General features: G+C 38.2%; 4 protein-coding genes across 4 annotated transcripts; 2 read left to right on the top strand and 2 right to left on the bottom strand.

Annotated features, from left to right (window-relative positions):
• Positions 1–320: 320 nt before the first annotated feature.
• LOC116307331 (uncharacterized) lies at positions 321–2,333 on the top strand. The gene is made up of 3 exons (XM_031717517.2): positions 321–443; positions 522–796; positions 1,306–2,333. The coding sequence occupies exons 1-3, from the start codon at positions 359–361 to the stop codon at positions 1,402–1,404; spliced, it is 459 nt and encodes a 152-aa protein (XP_031573377.2). The 5' UTR covers positions 321–358; the 3' UTR covers positions 1,405–2,333.
• Positions 2,334–2,682: 349 nt separating this feature from the next.
• Positions 2,683–5,296, top strand: LOC148912904 (uncharacterized). The gene is made up of 2 exons (XM_089026873.1): positions 2,683–3,282; positions 3,527–5,296. Exons 1-2 carry the CDS (start codon positions 2,687–2,689, stop codon positions 4,800–4,802), a joined length of 1,872 nt encoding a protein of 623 aa, XP_088882999.1. The 5' UTR covers positions 2,683–2,686; the 3' UTR covers positions 4,803–5,296.
• A 2,697-nt stretch (positions 5,297–7,993) lies between these two features.
• LOC116307333 (ATP-dependent DNA helicase PIF1-like) lies at positions 7,994–13,457 on the bottom strand. Its single transcript, XM_031717519.2, has 2 exons — positions 12,865–13,457; positions 7,994–9,038 (listed from the first exon to the last, which is right to left on the bottom strand). Exons 1-2 carry the CDS (start codon positions 13,455–13,457, stop codon positions 7,994–7,996), a joined length of 1,638 nt encoding a protein of 545 aa, XP_031573379.2.
• Positions 9,073–9,533, bottom strand: LOC148912903 (uncharacterized). The gene has a single exon (XM_089026745.1). The coding sequence runs from the start codon at positions 9,490–9,492 to the stop codon at positions 9,073–9,075; it is 420 nt and encodes a 139-aa protein (XP_088882871.1). The 5' UTR covers positions 9,493–9,533.
• Positions 13,458–20,939: the final 7,482 nt, after the last annotated feature.

Here is a 20,939-nt window from a genome sequence, read left to right as displayed (position 1 = left end):
TAAAAGAGGGAAACGAAAAAATACCTCTTACTTCGACTTCAGCTTGCAAACTGGCGAGCACAGTTTCAAGCGTGCTGTTTGTTTTGATGAAAGACTTAAACCATCTTTCGAAGAGTACCAGACATCAGGAATTCCTGTAAAAATTCGCAACTGCACGTACAAGCCAAACTGGTACGAACCAGAGAACTTAGACATCGTGATAAATAACAGGTCTAGAGTAGAAGAAGCAGCAAATACAGAGGTGAATTTTGAAATCAGTGCGTGTCCTAGAGAGGATGCTGAAGCTCCCGAGTACCAGGTTTTAGATATATCATCGGTACGAGTTGGCTAACTCCTTACTGTGAAAGGTTTACTTAAAATGGATAAGACCAGAATCCGCACTGTTGAAGTTAACGGAAATTCCAAAACCTTACTAGATGCCTGTACAATCACAGACAGCACAGGTAATTTCAAACTCGCTATATATTTTAATTAGTAAATCTGTTGCCTTTTTAAAAGTTTTTTTCCCCACTACACCGTAGGCTCCATCAAAGTGACTATTTGGGGTGATATGGTCAACACGCTAACGGCTGGCCGGTGTTACAAGTTAAGTGGCGTGAGAGTGAAAGAATACAGCGCAAAAAATTTTCTGACGACTACGCCAAACACCGTCTACGAAGAAATCGATGAAGAGTTTCCGGAGCCAGAGATTGATCTTCTGGACACACTAAGGTCTATCGCAGTGCAAGAGGTACTGATGATTAACAACTTCTCATCTTGGTATATCTGCAAAAATTGCAAAAAGCAGTTAACTCAGGTAAGTTAATAAGTAAACCGAAGCTTTTGAGTATTGCTTATATGATAACATCAGAGAGTGAAAACCCTTCTGTGCAAACTTTCGGATAATAGAAAATTATTTAAGAGAAGAAATCGTCGTTACCCATCATCAGGCCTAGGTACGTGATGCTAATTTTAGAATTTCTTTTTCCAATCTCGTACCCAGGCAATCTCGTACCCAGAGCCCTTATTTCTTACTACGCATGCTGGACGAAATAATTATTTCGTCGAGCATGCGCAGTAAGAAATAAGGGCTCTGGGTACGAGATTGCTCTTTTTCTAGATGGATTGTTTTTCTGTGCATGCGCACTTGAGGTAGTATGACTATTTCAGGATGCATTTTCAGATCAAGCATATTAAATTATTTTGTAAAATCTTTTAAAAAATAAATTTTATAACAAGCAACGGTTCCTTGTTAGTTATAAATAATTATCATACTTAATGCAATTATAAACAATATATGAATAAATGAATACATTTAATCTGTAGGTATCTACAATACAAGCGGTGAAATGCATGTTGTGCAAGGCTGTCGTGCAAGTGTGCGGATTGCTATTGCAGATGATGAAGATAATCCACTCTGGTTAACCGTTTTCAATGATGAGCTTCAGATCATAATCCAGAATCAAGATCCACAGCTTAATGCGTCATCATCAGAGGATGACGTTACAAGTGCACTTTTGAGTTCATCTGGTATGACCATCCAGTATGACATAGAAACTAACATTGTAAAAGCTGTCACATTTTAAGACTTTTTCCTGTACTCAAGTCTTGGTTGCGTTTACTTGTCTATATATGGCAAGCCGATTGTAGCTATATTCAAATGAGCAATTATATTCAACCTTCAACCCTTCGTTGAATGAATGGGTTGAAGGTTGAATAAAGAGGTTGAAGGTTGAATGAATGGGATGAAGTTGAATAAAGGGGTTGAAGGTTGAATAAAGGGGTTGAAGGTTGAGGTAGGTTGAATGTTGAATGAATGGGTTGAAGGTTTAAGAAGGGGTTGAAGGCTTAATGAATGGGTTGAAGGCTGAATGAATGGGTTGAAGGTTGCATGAATAAAGAGTTTGAAGGTTGAATGAAGGGGTTGGAGGTTGAATAAAGGGTTTGAATGTTGAATGTAAATCTGTAGGGTTTAATATTAAATCAAAATGCTGAATTGAATATTGCTACAATTGGTTTGCCATGAACTTGTGATTTTAGTATAAGCTGATATTTAGATAACATAGAATTATACCATTCCCTTAGAAAGATTGATTGTTGGCCATTATATTATAAATTATGTCTAAAACAGGAGATTGAAGACCTCATGCCCATATCCTGTGTCATGGGTTTCTGTTTTGTTTGTTGTTGTTTTTTTTTTGTGAAGGTTAGCAAATCAAATTGTAAGTGACTCCAGTTATAGCTAGAGGTTTATTATGGATTGTTGTAGGTAAGATCACCACAGATCTTATGGCTTTGAAGTACTTGTCCATTTAAAATTAATGTGAATCAATGAATAGTTCTTTGTCTACTTAGTACTCGTATTGTGGTTAATAATTTGCAACTTAGTGACTTATTGTTCGTTTACGGATTTTAATTACTTTCGTTGATGACAGTCAACTTTTGCAATACTAGGAATTATTTGTTGAGTTTGTAAATTACAAAATTTATGCATATTGTGGTTGGTTAAAGGCATTTTAATAGTCCAGTTTCGAATTCTCCCGCGCCTCTGCATAACCGCTATATTTCGTACAGCGGGCGCGCTTTTGGGGCATGAATGCGAGGCTCCCACTGTAACATTTGTTTACAAAGAGAATCATCAGCTGTAATATACCGTCGGCATACGAGATTTTAAACAATAATAATTCCCCATAATCACTCGATTTCCATGGAATCTCCGAAAACTCTGTCAGAAATCGATTCTGCATCTCTCGATGATCTGAGAAAGCTAAAAGTGGATGAACTGAAAAAGATTCTCAAAGATCATGGCCAGCTAACTTCTGGGGAAAAAGCAGACCTGGTCATTCGATGCCATGTGCTGCAAGAAAGAGCAAAATCATCCACTCCCACTGCTACTCCAGTTTCAGCAAACGTTCCTCTCGTTACAACAGCATCTTCGAGCCGAGTAGACAACAGAGAGGTGACTTACGGAAGCCTTGCAGCACGCGCCGCTGGTTCTGCTTGGACGAATGATTTGCGCAAGTTACCTCTGTTCGACTTCCTCAAACTTTACGACTACTTGGTTATAAAAACAGCTAAGTATGATCACGCCTCCATTCGCCAAGCTGGCTACAAAAAGCTTAAGGCTTTTCAGTTTTTCAAGGAAGGACATATAAAAAAACTGGAAGTGGGAGTACGAGACAAACTTACTTACGTTAAAGGGGAAGTTCTGGCTTCCATGAAGCAGGAAAAATATGGTGTCATGATTGTGCTTGACAGCGAAAGCGGCGAAGTTTCACAAGCCACATGTCAATGCCCGGCAGGGTGAGTTATTTTCTTCAATTGTACAATTTTTAGTTTTTACCCAAGTGAGAAATGTAGTCCTCTCCTTTCTTCCAGTTTTAGCTGAATTTTTTTTCTTCCGGGGGATAGCATTTCTATTTTTAAGATAAATTTATTCTCCACTTTTGTTTTATTATACTAATACATTATTTCAACCCATTAAGATATACTTATAGCAAGATAAAACTATTATTATTTATATACATATTATTTTCCTGATTACCAGGAAAGGGGTTGGTGGCCTGGGTCATTGTAATCATGCCGGAGGCTTATTATTTGCAATAGAGGACTTCTGCCACCAAGGATTGAAGGAGCATTCTGAGCCCATTTCTTGTACATCAAAACTTTGCTCTTGGAATACTCCTAGAAACATGAAGGTGGAACCCAAACCAGTTGACAACATTGTAATAACAAAGTATAAGTTTGGAAAATTATCTGCCACAGTTCCCAAGTCAACTAATTATGATCCCAGGGCACCAGCAGATACGTGTGTCAATCCTGAAAAAGTGGCTGAGCTTTCTACGGCCCTAAGCAACAGCCTTCATAGTAGCAGCTACTTTTTATTTCACAATGTGAAGAGCCAACTGATAACTAACAGTACTAATGGGGTGGAAATAGACAGTATATGTGCAGACATACCTCAAAATGCACCTGATATTAGGGAGGAACCTTTGGACTCTGGTAGTATGCCATTCAATGATAGTTATGACATATCAATACCTAGATTTAAATCTATGATGGATTTATACACAGAAAAAATTGATGACACTGAAATTGAAAGAGTAGAGCGTATCACAAGAGGGCAACATTCCAATCAGGCGTGGAGAGACCTAAGAAAAGTGAAACTTACAGCATCTAATTTCTACTCTGCAGATGTCAGGAAAAAGGAGCCAGATGCTCTTTTACACTCTATAATGTATCAAGATAGTAATCTCTCAGCCCCATCTCTTAGATTTGGCAGAGAACATGAAGATGATGCTGTTCAGACATACCTTACAATGAAAAGAGCAGATGAGAATCATGCTCTCGAGGTACATGAAGTTGGAACAATTCTATCAAAAGAAGAACCTGGCCTAGGAGCTAGCCTAGATAGGAAGGTTATTGATCCACTTGCAAAGGGCATGAAAACTGGGGGTCTTGAAATTAAATGTCCTTACTCAAAACAAGGGATGTCTGTGGAGGATGCATGCAAGGATAAAGCTTTTTTCTTGGGTATCAATGGCAGTGGGCAGCCACAACTAAAAGTTGGTCACAAGTACTATTATCAAGTTCAAGGACAAATGTTTGTATGTAATTTAGAGTGGGTGGATTTTGCCACATGGTTTGGTGATGATGTCATATTTATTGAACGCATTTACTTTAATAAAGAATGGTGGTATAAGACTGCATTACCAAGGATAATGCATTTCTATAAAAGAGCATTCCTACCTGAAGTTTTAACCAGAAGAGTTCAGCGTGGTGTCAAACTATACAAGCATGGGGGTTGGAAACACTTTAAATAATAAAATGCTTTCCTTTCTATTAGATTGCTTGCAATATATATGTGAAACATCAGTTGCTAGATAGTAACTAGTAGTCACTATTGGTCAACCAGTACATTGTTAATAACAATATAATTGGGTCTCTAGTGTATGGGGTGTCTCAAGTGTATTGTTTAACAATATTCTGGTTCAGTGATAGTGACAAAATAGTTACTAACTAGCAACTATATAGCTACTAACAACTTTGATGATATTTCACAGGTATAGTGCAAGCACTCTAATTAATATTATATGAGTTTGTGAAGAGAAATTTATGTAATGAAATTTAACTATATTTTTCATATACATCACAATAAATCTACGAGCAGAAGGCCACTTTGTAGAGATACATAAGTATTTTGACATGTATTGACTGTGACATATCTCAACAGTCATTTTTGACATTGAAGAATTGCAGTGCAAACGTTTTGACCTAAGAATGAACACACCCAATAAATAAAACAAAATAACTTAAATTAATTTCTTACTTTTCCTTTGGGGGAAGGAGAGGAGGTAAAAAGTTTGTCAAGTATGCACATACACTGAATGTCTGGTCAGCAAGGTGAGCCAAGCTGAGGGGCAGGGTACCATCAAGGATGTGATAATTTTTTATTCGCCCAATTGCACGCTCCACATGGATCCGCACAGCAGCTATGCGAGCAGTTTCTCTTACTTCCTCTGCAGACAGCTGAGCACGAGCACCTTTAAACGGGGGGATATTCAGGCCAACCCCAGCTGGCAAGATGTCAGTAATGTCAAAGCCTCTATCTGCCATGACATCTCCTGACTGCAAATGACGAATTAGTCCAGATTTTTGGGTGATAAGTTTATCAGATACACGACCTCCCCATAACTTTGAAATAAATATAACTTGGCCATTTGGAGAAATGCCCACTAATACCTTGAAGGTATTATGATGTTTGACTGCTAAATTTGCCAATTGTTATTTTTTACTAAACGCTACTCAATCACTTGCATAGGTTGAGTGACCACAATAATATATTTCTCCCGGGAGGTGGGGTACTCCTGTATAAAAAGGGCGGGGATGATCGTCGAAAAAAATGAATTTTAACCGTAAAAGAGGGAATTTTGGTCGTCATCCTGGTTTGGTTTTAGCCCTAAAAGATATGATTTTGAAAAACAAAGTAAACCATTTAAAACAAGATTGCCACTAGCTTGATTCTTGAAATTATCCATCACGTACCCCTAAAAGATAACGCAAGTGCTGAAAACCTCAGCTAAGTTTCATTTTTATCGCCTAAAAGAGGGCCGGCGGTGGCGACTTACGATTTTTACCCCTAAAAGAGATATGGGAGTACTATAAATTATATACCTCGGGATATTTCCACTATTGATTGTACACTTCTAAACGGAATATACATAGGAAAAAACTTACCTGCAAAACTTCTGTAAAAACCAGAGTCATTTGGAATCAATTTCCTTAATGAAACAGATGTTTTTCTTGGAAAATCTAGAAAGCGGGGAACATGACGCAGACCTGGAAGGGCCTAGGGAAGCGAAGGGCGCCTTTCGTGCCTTTTGTCTGAAAATGCAGTGTGGGCTTCCTTTGTTTTGAATATCATCTGCTTTGGGGCCCTGGCTTTGGGGTTCCTTGTACATTCAAAATGGCGTCCTAGGTAATTTTGGACTCATTGCTCACATTGTTCTTGCAACTGGAATTCAAAATAACCTGAAGTGCTTCTAGACTTCTTTTGACACAGAGAAAACCGTTTGAGTATCAGATAACGATATTTAGGTATGAAAAGAAAAGTTTTATTCATCTTTTAATGGATTTTTAACAATTATTTATCTGGGAAACTACCGTAGATGTTTACCTTAAGCTAAATAAAGTAAGTTTATATCTTTAATGTAAACAGTGTAAACTGTCTTGATAGACATTGCTCTAATAATATAAGCCTAAGGTTATTAAATTAGTCTGGCATCTTAAAAGCTTAAATACTTAGTGAAAATTGTCCATTGTCCTTGATTGGCATGGCCACCTCTTGGTTTGCCAGATAGTAATTAGATATAGATTGTACCTGTTGTACATGAATTGATTGGGAATCACTTGGTTGTGACAGATTGAACATAAGCTTGTAACTCTAATAGACTGTATGTAGTCAATTTGTCCATTGTCCTTGATTAGCCACCTCTTGGTTTGCCAGATAGTGATTAGATATATAGATTGTACATGTTGTACATGTTTGATTGGCAATCACTTGGTTGTGACAGATACACTGAATGAACATAGGCTTGTAACTCTAATAGACTGTACATCCTGTACATGTAGTCAATTTGTCCATTGTCCTTGATTGGCCACCTCTTGGTTTGACCTGTCGTACATCTTTGATAGGCAATCACTTGGCTGTGACAGATAAATACTGATTGAACATAAGCTTGTAACTCTAATAGACTGTACATGTAGTTAATTTGTTCATTGTCCTTGATTAACCACCTCTTGGTTTGCCAGATAGTGATTGAATAGCTATACATACTCGTAGTAAAGTTGTCCATTATCCTCAATCATATAGATACCCCTTGGTTTACCATGTATTCTTGTAGTATTAAAGCTGCCAATTTTCCTTGATTGGCCACCTGACTAGTCAGATTGTTTATTGTGTTTGATTGGCTGCCTCAGTTGGTTTGCTCAGACAGTAACAGGTTGGTACTGATTGAATAGCTAAGATCTATATTACTTGTAGTATTATTTAAAGTTACAAGTCTATTGTCCTTGATTGGCCTTGTGTCTTGTCATGGCTTTTTTTCATTGTTCGTATCTGCAATAAAGAAGAATAAGTCATGTAAATGTTCATTGTCCATTAATAATTTATTGATTTGGCCATTGCAACTGCATTTTACTTACCTTATGCTCATGCAAGGTTGAAGTTGTTATGAGACACCAAAAAGGTGTCCCTATTCCCACTTAAAGTGGGAATGATGCTGATTAAAAGGAGGCATGTATACATATTTCTCATGTTTAATACATGAAAGTCAATGTTTAGGAGTTTCGTTTGCTTGTTTTCCTTATTGTTTGAAAATTATATTACATTGTGTAAGTTGATAAAATCAAAGAGTTAGAAAGATATATATATATATATATATATATATATATATATATATATATATATATATATATATATATATATATATATATATATATATATACAATAAATTTATTTGAAAGTTAGTGAAATATTTACAGCATCATGATCTGAGTAGTACACAGTAACTACAGAAGTGTGAATTGTGTCAAGCATCTCATTTCTTACATACACATGATCAAGTAAACTTCCTGTTGACATGAATGTTGGATTTTGAACAGTTTGTGTATAGTTTAAGGATTCCATTAGGGCGTTAAGTGGCTGGACCTCATTATCATTTAAATAATTCATATTAAAGTCACCTTGTATGATATCTACTTCATGGCTACTGAGAATACATCTAATTGTGTTCATGTACTGTGAAATGTTGGAACTGTGTTTACGATAAAGTAGGAGGATTGTAATAGGTACTGGTGTCATGTCACTTACAACAACAAATTTGAGTGCATTCATTTCAGGAAAGTAGTTATGTTCCTTGATTTCTAGATTGGGTTTTGAACAGATTGCTAAACTGGAATATCTGTCAGAGACATGATCTTGCCTATATAGCATGAAGGGATAGATATTATTTCTTATTTCATTGTCATTGGTGCAAGGGAGAAGTTGTGTTTCTGTAAAACATATCATGTCAGCATTGAAAATATTAGAGTCATGTTTGATATCTATGCTGTGTTTTTTCAGTGACCTCACATTAAGAAGAGAAATGTTTAAAGAAGAGGTGGGTTCTGTTATCTTTTGAGGCTGTAGTGGTGAAGTTTCTCTCAATCTTTCATATTCTTTATGTACTCTAGGGTCTGCTTTGACATGTTTACTCTGAATGCTTCCTAGGATGTAAATACCATTCATAGATGTTGAACGGCTCAAGGCAACATAAATTTGTCCATAGTTGAACGATCTCTGTTTAAATAGTTCAAAACTTATTACAACTTGATGTAAAGAGAGCCCCTGAACTTTATGTATTGTCACAGCATATGCCAGTGTAATAGGGAATTGCACTCTTTGTATTTCTGGTGAAGATGGTTTTCCTGGTCTTATTTTAATTCTTGCTAGTATTGGCTCAATAGGCACAGCATTGTTTCCTCTAACAAAAAGGTTACTAGATTTTGCAATCATATTGGTTTCGCGATAAACCTTGAGATCAATTTTTCCCTTTAACCCTTTATTTTCTTCGCACTTGTGTCGAACGTACAATTCACGATAAACTCTGAACACACACTACAGCAACTTCCTATATAGTCTTTTACAATCTTTCTAGAATGTTCTAACATTACATTACACAATTTTGATAACTGTCTGTACAGTTCTATTCCTGTGTCGTCATCTGAAGTAGAGTCCATGCTATCGTCCATGTAGGTTGACTTCAAAATCGTCTCTGCTGCCACTGGAAATTGTTCTTTATGCTTCAGCGCATGCTCTTGCGTGACAAACTGAGCTTGGAATGGTGACGAATTCACCCCAAAAACTACTCTATTGAACTCGTACACATCTGGTGCCCTAGTCTGATCCAACGATCTCCACAAGAATCGATGAAATGGTCTGTCTTCTGGTGCTAGGCTTATTCGTAAGTACATTTCTGCGATGTCGCACACTAATGCTACGAGGTTCTTGCGAAATCGTAGTAAAACACTGAAAAGTTCACGCTGCAACTTGGGTCCTTGGTGAATGACGTCATTCAGGGAAATCCCGCCGCACTTAGCGGACGTATCAAATACAATTCTCGTCTTCGTCGTTTCTTTGTCTAGTCTTACGACAGCGAAGTGGGGCAAATACTATGATTCGCTTGGCCTTTTCTCCGTTTCTGGAACCTTTCTTATGTAACCCTTTTCTTCGTACTGATTGATCACGTCTGAGTAACTCTTTCCCATCTCTGGATCCCTGCACAGCCGTTTCTCTGTATTCTGCAACCGCCGCAGCGCGGTCTCGTAGTTGTCTGGCATGAGCGGTTTCTCTTCCTTCCATGGTACTCCAATCTCGTATCTTCCATCTTCAAACTTTATTGACTTCTTAAGTGCCTCCAGTGCGATTTGATCTTCTGGCTTTAATATCTTGGTTTTCATCTGTAATCCGTCGTCTTCAATCTCCCAGAACTTTCGAATAGCGTTGCTCAACTCAATGCTTGGTTCCTCACGCACGAAGTAAGTACGTATAAAGTTTGTCCGATAACCCTTCTCATAACATACGCTGGGATGTCCAATACATGTCCATCCTAACGGTGTTAATCTTGCCACTGGCTCGCCTGGTTTCCCTCTTACATCTTTGATTGAATAGTGTAGATCAGCATAATCGATACCGATGAGGATATCAACAATTGGGCGTGGCCCCAGATAAGGGAAGTTTATATCTTTTAGGTGGCTCCAGTTCTTGGCACACCTGGCCCAGTTAACTGCTTTCATGTTGCCTGTGACTCTGTTCGCTGTAAATGCAGTAATCTTCATGTTTATTTTGCCATCTAAGCTCTCTATCCCACACTCGATCGGCATCGTCTCGAAAGTATCTTCCTGGCCATTAAGAACGTTGACTGTCACTTTACGACTCTCGCCCTGTAGTCCTAACTCAGCGGCGACATCACTATTTACGTACGTCTTGGTACTGGCGTCGTCCAGCAGTGCATTCACGACTAGTTTCCGCCCGCCATTCTTTAGTATCACGGGTACTGTTCTCAACGCGATGTATTCCTCTTTGACGTTTTCTTTGGCATGTACCGTGGTCGTGTGTGATCTCTCGGATTTCTGCTGCTCCCCCTCCGTGGCAGGTCCTCGCACGCCTTGCTTTGCATCTTGGCTGCTATTGGCTTTTTGATCACCTGTACTCTTCTCCTCGTCCGACACCCCCTTCTTGTCCTCATGCAACAGCCTGTTATGCGTATCTTTACATCCATTCAAGCCACAGATTCTTGACCTCGTGCATGACTGACCGACGTGGTTGGCTCCTAGACATCTGTAACACAAACTGTGTTGCTTGGCTGTTTCCCACCTCTTAGCTACTGCCATAGCTTTAAACTTGCCACATAACCAAGCTGGATGCCCTTCTCCGCAGACCTTGCATGCTCGATTTCTGTCTCTTTGTTGATTCTTGGAGCCGCTCTGTTGTCTTGGTTGGCCAAAATATGTCTGATCTTTCCGTTGTGTACTAGATGAGCTTCTTGATAGTCCACGTAGCGTTTCGGCTGCTATTGTCTGGAACTCCGCCTCTTGTATCACCCACTCTCGTAAGGTTTCCACGCATTCCATTTTGCTTCTTTCATATACCCATCTGTGGTACTGTGCCAACATTTGCTCCGTCATTTTCTTCTGCAACTTTGCATAGAGTGATCCATTACCCAGTTCTTCGTATCGTCTTGCCTCCTTCAGGTTAACAACTGCGATGTCCAAAATGTCTGCAAATCTCTCGATATCTTTTGGGTGTCCTGGCCTTACTGGTTTGAAGTTCTCAAGTTCTTCAAGATGCAGCGCGATCTGCCTCCTTCTCCCGCCGTATTTCCTCTCCAGCCTGCTCTTTGCAGCGTCGTAAGCGGACGCTGAATGACCGAGGTTTTCTATGGTCTTGAGTGCTTCTCCTGACAAATATTGTCTGAGTTGGAGTAGCTTATACTCTGGAGTAGCTGGTGCCTTGTCGATGCATGCCTCGAATGCTGCTTTCCAATTCTCGTAGTTGGCTTTGTCTCCGTTGAACACAGGGATTGACACTCTCTTCAGCTGCTTCCAAAGGTCTTGGCCAATCTCCATCGCTGGCGACGTTTTGCCCTTCACGCTCTGCGTCTCTTCTTGGCCTTTGGTCTTTAACCCGCTATAGTTCTCCGTCTTGATCCTTGGTTTTTGTTCGCTTTGCTCGACATCGGCGCATTCTGGCCCGTCGACATAGTCATCTTCTAGCCCAAGCTCCTTGTCGATCTCTTTTTCTGCTTTGATTTGTATTCTTCTGACTTCCTCTTTAACATCGATTAGTTGGTTTCTTCCTTGTAGTGATCGAGCTTCAAGTTCTTTCATTTTCTTAGCGTATTCTTCTATTTTTCTCTTTTCTGTCTGAATAGCTTCTTCTTCTTTCAATATGTTTACTTCCATTTGCTCCGCCTTCTTCTTTACTTTCATCATTTCCTCTTGAGCTTGTCCAACCTTCTGCGAAGTATCCGACGCGATACTTGATAATTCGTCTTTCCTGGAGTCTAGGTACTCTTGTGTCCTATTCTGAGCGTCCGTGAACTCTTCCTCGATTCTCTCTATTTCTTGACTTAACTTGCTTATATTTACGTCATCTTGTCTTTTCTCGTACATCGTAGATAAAGCCTCTAAATCCTCCATTACTTTATCTAGTTGCTTGTTTAGCTTTTCTCGTGCCTCTCTTACCTGACTGCGATTAGGTAAGTCTTCTTCCAGTAACTGTAGAAGTCCATGTCTTGCTCTCGTGAAAGCCGCTTTGCTTCTTGACTTGGATTGTTTTTGCCTCTCTAAAGCGTTGTTTCCTTCGTTAGATCTTCCTCCGACTTGAGAGGTTTCGTTTCTGTCTTCGTCGTCGCTGTAGAATGCTCCTTTTCTTCTTATATTCTTTTTCCTACCCATCGGTTTTGCTTGAGTTTCCACTTGTCGTCTTCTTATTCTAACCTCGCTCTGCTACCAATCTGGTTTCGCGATAAACCTTGAGATCAATTTTTCCCTTTAACCCTTTATTTTCTTCGCACTTGTGTCGAACGTACAATTCACGATAAACTCTGAACACACACTACAGCAACTTCCTATATAGTCTTTTACAATCCTCCTAGAATGTTCTAACATTACATTATAGAAGTTTCCAGAAATTACGATAAAGAAGTCAAGCTTAATCTATAAATAGACATCTTATAATCCTAACTTACTAGAACTTTCTATAACGACTAATCAAGAATGTCCTGGAAAATCTAGAATATTCTATAAAACGTGCTTATAATCATTTCTTCTGTCCACATATTTTTGCCAGCTTTGTCATCCTCAAACTTGATGTAAATGATAGTTGGTTTATGTGTATTTTGGTTAACATCAATTTTAATGACAGTGCCTATTTGGCCATTAATCAGTCTATCTGTAATGTCAATGTTGTTTGTCAGCATTACCTTAGCACCTACTTTGACAAAGATATCATAGTCTAGTCCACCTGTTTCAGATCTTCCTTTTGATAAAATTCTATCAATGTCAGTTTGAGAAACATTCTTAGGATACTGGTCTATTGCTCCAAGTTGAAATACTGTTCCAGGTAATTGCTCTAGTTTATTGTTGTTGTGCTCATTGACAGGCCTGTTTTCAGCAAATATATGAATAGCATCTGAAGGATAGTTCTCATCTGTTGGGTCTACTGATCTTGACTGAATGCATTTAATATCTTCCTCAGTTTGGGTAGCAGTACGAAATCTGTTTAACATCTCAGCAAATGGCTGGTCATCTTTTTGTCTCATAATTTCAGTGAGCTCTAACATTGTGAAGAGATGCCAGGGGTGACACAGGTTATGTGTATCACAGTTGTAGTTTTCAAATACTGGTTTTCGTCTTATCGGCGGTAATTGATACATATCCCCTACAGCAATGATGCTTATTCCAGCAAAAAGCTTAGAGGCAGGTGTGCCAAATATTTCTCTTAGTCTTTGATGAATATGTAGTAATGTAGTATTACCAACCATAGAGATCTCATCTATTATAATAAGCTTTAATTCAGATAAGAAGAGCCTCATTTGTGTTCTGTTTTGGTCTTTGAGTGGTTTTAAAGTAGCACCTGTTTCTTTTGGAATTCCCAGAGCTGTATTTATGGTTGTACCATGGATATTTATTGCCGCAACACCAGTTGGAGCCATTAGAAGTACTGATGGCAGTTCAGGATTCATGGGTGCATGTGTGAAAGTCTTTGTTACAGCATGATATATTGTCTTAATCAAATGGCTCTTGCCAGCCCCTGCACCTCCTGTGATAAAAAAAATATATTTCTTTGACTTCCTGTGGTTTCATGCTGTTCATGTTTTTCATTCTATTTCTACACCAGGAGAGCACATGATCAAATGCATATCGCTGTCTACTGTTTAAAGATCTTACACGCTGGCGTAGTTCATCATCAGAAATAGATGTAGGCTGAGTATTATGTACTTATTGACTGAGTGGGAGGGCCGGACGGGAAAATATTTGGCTCGAGGTCATGTCGTACGGACCGAGCGCAGCGAGGTCCGTACAAATGACCAAGAGCCAAATATTTTCCTGTCCGGCCCGACCCAACTCAGTCAATAAGCATTTTATCATATGACCCAATTTTTATCGTAAAAGAAGGCTGAAAGATCTTGCTAAACTTGATAAATACAGCGCGCTTAAACGAGAACCAATAGGAGAATTCCTTTTTATTTGATTGAAAAGAAGCCATTTAACAGTCACTGTAAACACGAGGCACATTTCAAGAAGTAAAATTGTTTTTAATACATTGAAAGTTTTAAGTTGTTTTAATACAATTCGCAAATAGCTATTTGGTCAAAAGTCGGGAAAAAATAGCAGCTTGGGAACTCAAGAATGTCTATGTCAACTCTAAGTGTTTTCATGGACAAATTTCAACGTTTTTAGACTTTTAGTCTTCTTCATCTGACTCGATCATAAAACGACGTTTCTTGGGTTTGACCAGACACGAACTAGAGCTTTCTTCATGGCCTGAAAGAACAATATTCTGAATGTTCAATACTCCAATGTTTGCTCCCCCCAAAAAAGAACCTGCAGCGGCAGTTGAACTTGTAGTCGGTTGCGCTGGGAGACATGATTGCTTGCTGCTGGCTTCGTGCTTGACGTTCTCAACACCACTCAGTATCTTCGACATGTTTCGTTGTTGGCTCTCAGAGGCAACCGCATAACTGTAGAGGCTTTTAAGGCTCTTATGGCCACTCAGTTGAGCGACAATGTTGTGTGGAACACCAGCATCCAGGAGTGTTGTGATACCAGTTTTACGTACGGAATGGTTGGTAATTTTACCGGCTTTTGACTTCGTGAACTTCAAATCTTTTGTTGCTTGAGACAGAAATTCGCCAATCTTGTTCTTTCCCATCGGTCTGTTTAGGAACCAAACTTGATCATTTGGCTTCCTTCTATGATTTATAGCAAGAAAAAACGGACTTTCTGGACTTTTGGCTTCTTCGGGACGCCTGTAAACAAACTGCTTATAGCAGGCCACAGGACATTTCTTGTCGCTGCTCTCATAAGCTCTTGGTCGGAAAGCTCTCTGGTGTTCATTTTCATCGCCGTGTCTGGTTTTAGTTTCTCTTTCTTGGAACCACTCTACATACTCTTCGCCATTTATTTCATCTTTCTTCAAAAGTACGTCTCCAAACTTCAGCTGTCTCGCTTCGTGTCGTGCTCTATGACCAAAATGCAAAGTAATCAAGAACCACATAGTACGGGAAAGGATCTCTGGATCATGGACTCCAAACTCGTTTTCATTAAAAATAGCATCAATATCTTTGCTTGTCAGAGGAGCAGTAGCATTTGGCTTGTTTCCTTTGCCCTCTTTTCTTAATTCTCGTCGTCTGGACATCAAGGCTTGTCTGGAAAGCTTAAACTCTTCATCTTTTAAGATGTTTACTTTTGCATTTTTATCGTCGAGGTATCGATGGATACTTCTTGAGAAGGACGACATTGTATCAGGTTCGTACAAAGTATTGTCTTTCTTTTTTGCCTTTATGTAAAAGTTGGAAAGAAGACTGTCAAGTTGAGGCGGAGGGATATTCTCAATTTCTCTTTCTTCACCACATTCTTGTAAAAAGCGCTTCAGTACGTTCATGTTATACTTAGTTTTGTTGATTGTACTTGTTTTCTGTTGTGCTCGGATGTATTTCTGTATTTCACCGTCATTTTGAGCAGATTTGACTCAAAATATGTCGCTTGCTGAGCCAGTTCAGTGTCAGATATCTCGTCTGGATAGTAGAATTCGCTTTCGTCGTGTTCGCTTAAATTGTCAGTCATTTTAGCTTCTTTTTAAATGAAATTTAATGGTTACATCCGAAGAGGGCCGGACGGATTTTGAGCAGGGCCGGACGGGTTTTTCCGGCCCGCTTACGTCAACCCGTCCGGCCCCCATCACGTGACTTTTTCCAATGGTTTTATTAGAGCGCGCGAGCAGGGCCGTACGGGTCATATGATAAATCCAGATATGCCTGAAGGTACCTGTTGATCAGAATCTGATGAAGACAGATCTGAAGGTATTTGTTCATTGAAAGATTCCTCTGGATTTGGGTCATCTTGCATTTCATTTTGTACATCATCATTTTCTTGGTCATTCATAGAATCATAAGAATGAATGCCACCCTGGTTATTTCTTAGACTTTCAAGTGCTTCTGTTACTGCATCTACATCAGGTTCAAATATAGACCTGTTATGATCTACTATTGGTTGAATATCAGGCTCATGGTATTTTGATGCATAGGTACCATCACTGTGCAATAGCTTACTTTCATCTCTCCATGGATAGTAAAGCATTAGTAAATGATGAAAAAACCTTTCAGGCTCCTTTCTCTTGTTTGGTGTATGATATCTTATTACAGCCTTGACTTTTCTATGTTTCATAATTTCATTAGTATCCATTAATCTTATTTGGTCTGGAAGTGAAGACTCTTGATTGTCTGAGGTATGTTGAAATTCAACCAAGTTGTCTGTGAGCACTTGTGGCTGGGCATCAGCTGTGTCTTGACATTCCTTCTTATAATCTTTATAATAATAAGAGGCAAACTCTGCTAGACATAGATTGTTCACAGAAGGAATAGATTGTGGTCTCTTTGTATAGCGTTCAATTATATTGGATTTGTGCACATCAGTACTTTCGTCGTCTAGTTCTTCGAGTTCTTCTTTTGATTTTGCGACACGCACTCTTCTGTCTGTTAAGTCAGTACTGACAAAGACTGCTGCTGGGAAAATTTTCCTTAGCCATAATTCAGGCATACATCTGTATACACATTCTTGTGAACTAACTTCTCTAGTAGACAGGAATGCAGCACCAATTTTTTTCAATCCATCTCTTATGTTCATATTGGCATCTTTAGCTTCATTTGCTGCATTCATAATAGCTTGTGAGCATTCAGTCTCATCTTTGGTGAAGTATGAACACACATGTTATACACTTGTAGTGATTGAAAACTGGCTGTAAATCAACATTAGCAGCAAACCCTTTTATTCCTGCTATAAAGTAATTATTGATAAAACAACTGTTTATTGGTTGTTTAAGGTGCAATTCATAATCTGAATCAGGTGAAACAGATAATGCTGAATAGTATTGGTCTTCTGTTATGCCAACAGAACTGAAAATATCAGCTTCTGTCAGTGTTGTGTGATAATTTGGTTTACTTGGATTCAATACATCATCTATCTTGTCTTTGACTAAAGTAAGAGTTTCCCTTCTTTTTTCAAGTATGTTTGTTTTTATGTCTTCATCAATATCATCTGAGAGAGGTTCAGCCACAATTGTTCTGTTTGTAAAAAACTGTCCAAAGTTAAATCGGCAGGCAATGTTTTTGTACTTTCTACAGGTTTTTGAATGGCTATGCTTTTGATAAGTTTTGACTAACTCATGTAAATGAGGATCTTCTTGTCCATCTAGGAGGTAGGCATGTACATGCTTATCAATGAAGTCTATATAAGTTTGTTTATTGTCGCTTGCTAATTTAGGGCAATCAGAAGTCCATATTAAAGCATGTAAGTGAGGAGAGCCTCTCATCTGAAATTCGATTCGAAGTGCATAGTAAACTATTTTTCCTATGGGGTTTGCATTAGAGAGCAAAACTTCAGTAAAAAATGTTTCAACACGGTATTGGAAATGCTTGGCAACAACAACAGGATTGAGGTTGAGCATTGAACATCTGTCATTATAAGAAAGAGCATCAACTTCCTCATCAGTCATATTCTTGCCCTGTGTTCTAGCAATTATATGAAACAACTCAGGCCATCTGAGGTCAGCACAGGATAATGTCATAAACCATGTCGGAATACTAAGTTGTTTGACCATGGCAACCACCTCGTACATGAACTTTTGCCAGTAAGGAGGTGTACCTGGAATTTGCCGTAAAAATAAGTAAGCTTGATCTTGACAAATAAGGTTTTGTAAAGTTTGTGCATTAGATCTTAATTGACTTGCAGAAACTGGCTGGCTGTGTACTTTCTTAAGTGCAATGTTAATGCTGTCAGAGATCTTCCTCTGTTCCATTATAAACTGGGCAAAGAATAGATACTCTGGGTTTATTGCAAACCGGCCACTGTAATGTAATAGTCGTGCATTGAAATATTTTACAGGTGATAATTTAATGTCGCGATCAGCATTGTAACCAAATTCTCCTTTGGGAAATAATACAGGGAATGCTAGCTCTTCACATTGTTTGTCAGTCATGAATGAGACAGGATGTCTGTTCTCACCTGGTGCAATATTGTAGATTTCATTGCCTAGTGATGTTTGATCATTTTCTTCTACAGCAACCGGATAATCTGGTATTAAAGATTGCAAGCATGTCTCACTTGTTGGTGTTCTGAATTCATTCAAAGGGTCATCCTTCTCTTCATTATCATCAGTTGTGTTGTCCTTGTCTGCACAGTTTTGCTCATTGGAACTCGACATATTATTAATTTCAGTATTCAAGTCTTCACTGTTTATATTTTCATTTTGATCGCTCAAAACCTCATTATTTTCATTTGAGCAGCCTTGTTGAAGGGATATTAGATTTGACTGGATATTCCTCATGTCGACAGCTATGTCACTGTATAATGAGTTATTCATTTTTAGCCAATTAAGTGCACGTAGGATCATTTGAGGGCGGACAGCTTGAAAATACACATGACCTCTAAACTGAAGTTTTCTCTTTAACTTTAACAATATAATGCCAGATCTTTCAGGAGGACGTGGTAGTGTATTGCATGTCTGGTCACATTCAACAGGCACATTACAAATGGCTCCTTTAATTTTTCTCTGTTGACCCTTGGGCATGACAACAATTTTTTTCAAAGACAATTCTTTGTGCAATTAGTATCTGTTCGAGTTTTTCCAAGACTGAAAGTTCGAACGGTATTTCATCCACTTGCAAATTATTGTGCACAGCTTGACATGGTATTTGTTGTTTCATTAGTTTTGAATGACAGGTTTTACAAATGTATTGTTTTTCATCAAATGACTTCTTTCCTGTCAACAGATGTTGAAGGTTGTATTTACTTTCTTGTAATATGACAACTGTTTTTCTATAAAGTAACCTGTTACAGACAGAGCATACATAGTATGGGCCCTCTCTTATCTGTTTTTGAAAGTTTTTTATATAGTGATCCAAATCATACTGTATGTGCTTTTTAGAGTGATACAAGTTTTGAGAATTAGATTGCATTTCTGATAATCGGTTTTGTTTTTCTGTAGTACCCATGGAATTGTACCATGTCTGGCTGTTAGTGCGCATGTCTGATAATCGGTTTTGTTTTTCTGTAGTGTCTATGGAATTGTACCATGTTTGACTGTTAATGCACATGTGTGATAAACGGTTTTGTTTTTCTGTAGTACTCATGGAATTGTACCATGTCTGACTGTTAGTGCACATGTCTGATAAACGGTTTTGTTTTTTATTAGTGTCCATGGAGTTGTACCATGCTCGACTGTTAGATCGCAAACGTGAAAGGTTATTTTCTCTTTTTCCAGAATTCATAGACCTATACTGTTCTGCTTTTTGAGACAAATGTTGTTTCTTAAGAGCAGGTTCCATGTTTGCATAGCTTAGCTTGCATTTCTCAGCAGTCTTGTTTTTTTGTGCATTTGATTTGTGTTTCCTTAGAATACTTTGTCTTGTAGTGTTTGACAACTGACTTGAGCATGATAGAAATAAAATAGAGAAATCTTGCTCATCGGATTGAACTGTTTTTGTTGTAATATCCATCATTTTCTGTACTAAGGTGGATACATTTTTCACTTTTTCGAATACATTGAAGTCTCCATTATCATTTAACATCATGAGATTGAAGTCAGTGGTCCTGGATTTATGTTGAAAGATGCAACAAACACAAGAAGTCGACAGCCATGCTAAAAATCCTGTATTACAATGTATATTATTTATTATTATTTTCTGGAGTTCTAATTTACTTGTCTCATGTGTGTAGTTTGTTTTTGTAAATTATAAGTCACCCTGATATCTACATCATATATCTGGAGGCTTGCTGGTAAATCATTGATTGTAAGGTACTGTTTGTTCAAGCTTTGATTATAAAACATGTTGCCATGATCAGAAATGGAGTCCAGGGTGTCTGAATTCCAATAGCTACAGGCTTTAATGACAGAAAAACAAATACAATAAAATGATAGAGCACAGCAATGCCTCAAAAGAATACTACTGGTATTATTGGTATTTAAATTTGTTTTTCCACTCTTGTTGCTTTGCCGATCATTACCTGTAGCTTTGCAAATCACTTCACTCAGCTGTTCAGCTGTGTGGATTTCTGGATTTTTATATGAATTTTCAGTAGCATTGCTTTGTATACACATTTCTGTGATATGGACTCCTCTGAGTTCAAATAAACCTCTTGAATTATCATACAAACTTTGAAAGTAATTTATTAAAGCATTCAAGTCATCAACATCTAGGAGTACACAAGTACCTTGAGGATGGGGGAGGCCATATGAATTACGAGCATGAGAGTCAAATATCTTAAATCTGCCATCATCATGACAATAAATAGCTACTGTACTACATTGAATAGTTAAAAGAAATGACTGATAATTTTCTCCAACTAAAATTTGCAAAGCATTGCCCAAGGGCATACAATAAATGTAATCAACAGTAGATGACACATCATGTACATTACCAGTATAGCTTGGACTGTATTCCAGCTGGTAATTAGTTTCTAATACTGTTACCATACAAGGTAATTCTGTCAAAAGTAAAAAGTCTTGGTTGTACAACCTTGATAAAAGACAATATAACTCATTCCCAATATTCATAATGTTTACTAGGTCTCCTGAAGATCTTAATGAACTCCTATGTTTATATATCAATGCACACAATGACATCGCTACACATTGA

Source organism: Actinia tenebrosa, unplaced genomic scaffold (genome assembly GCF_029948245.1).
Source record: "Actinia tenebrosa isolate PJP-AT-01 unplaced genomic scaffold, QUT_ActTen_1.0 PGA_scaffold10__47_contigs__length_13832649, whole genome shotgun sequence".
Taxonomy (NCBI): Eukaryota; Metazoa; Cnidaria; class Anthozoa; order Actiniaria; family Actiniidae; genus Actinia; species Actinia tenebrosa.
Note: the sequence above shows the minus strand (reverse complement) of the source record. Positions and strands in the feature narration are given on the sequence as shown.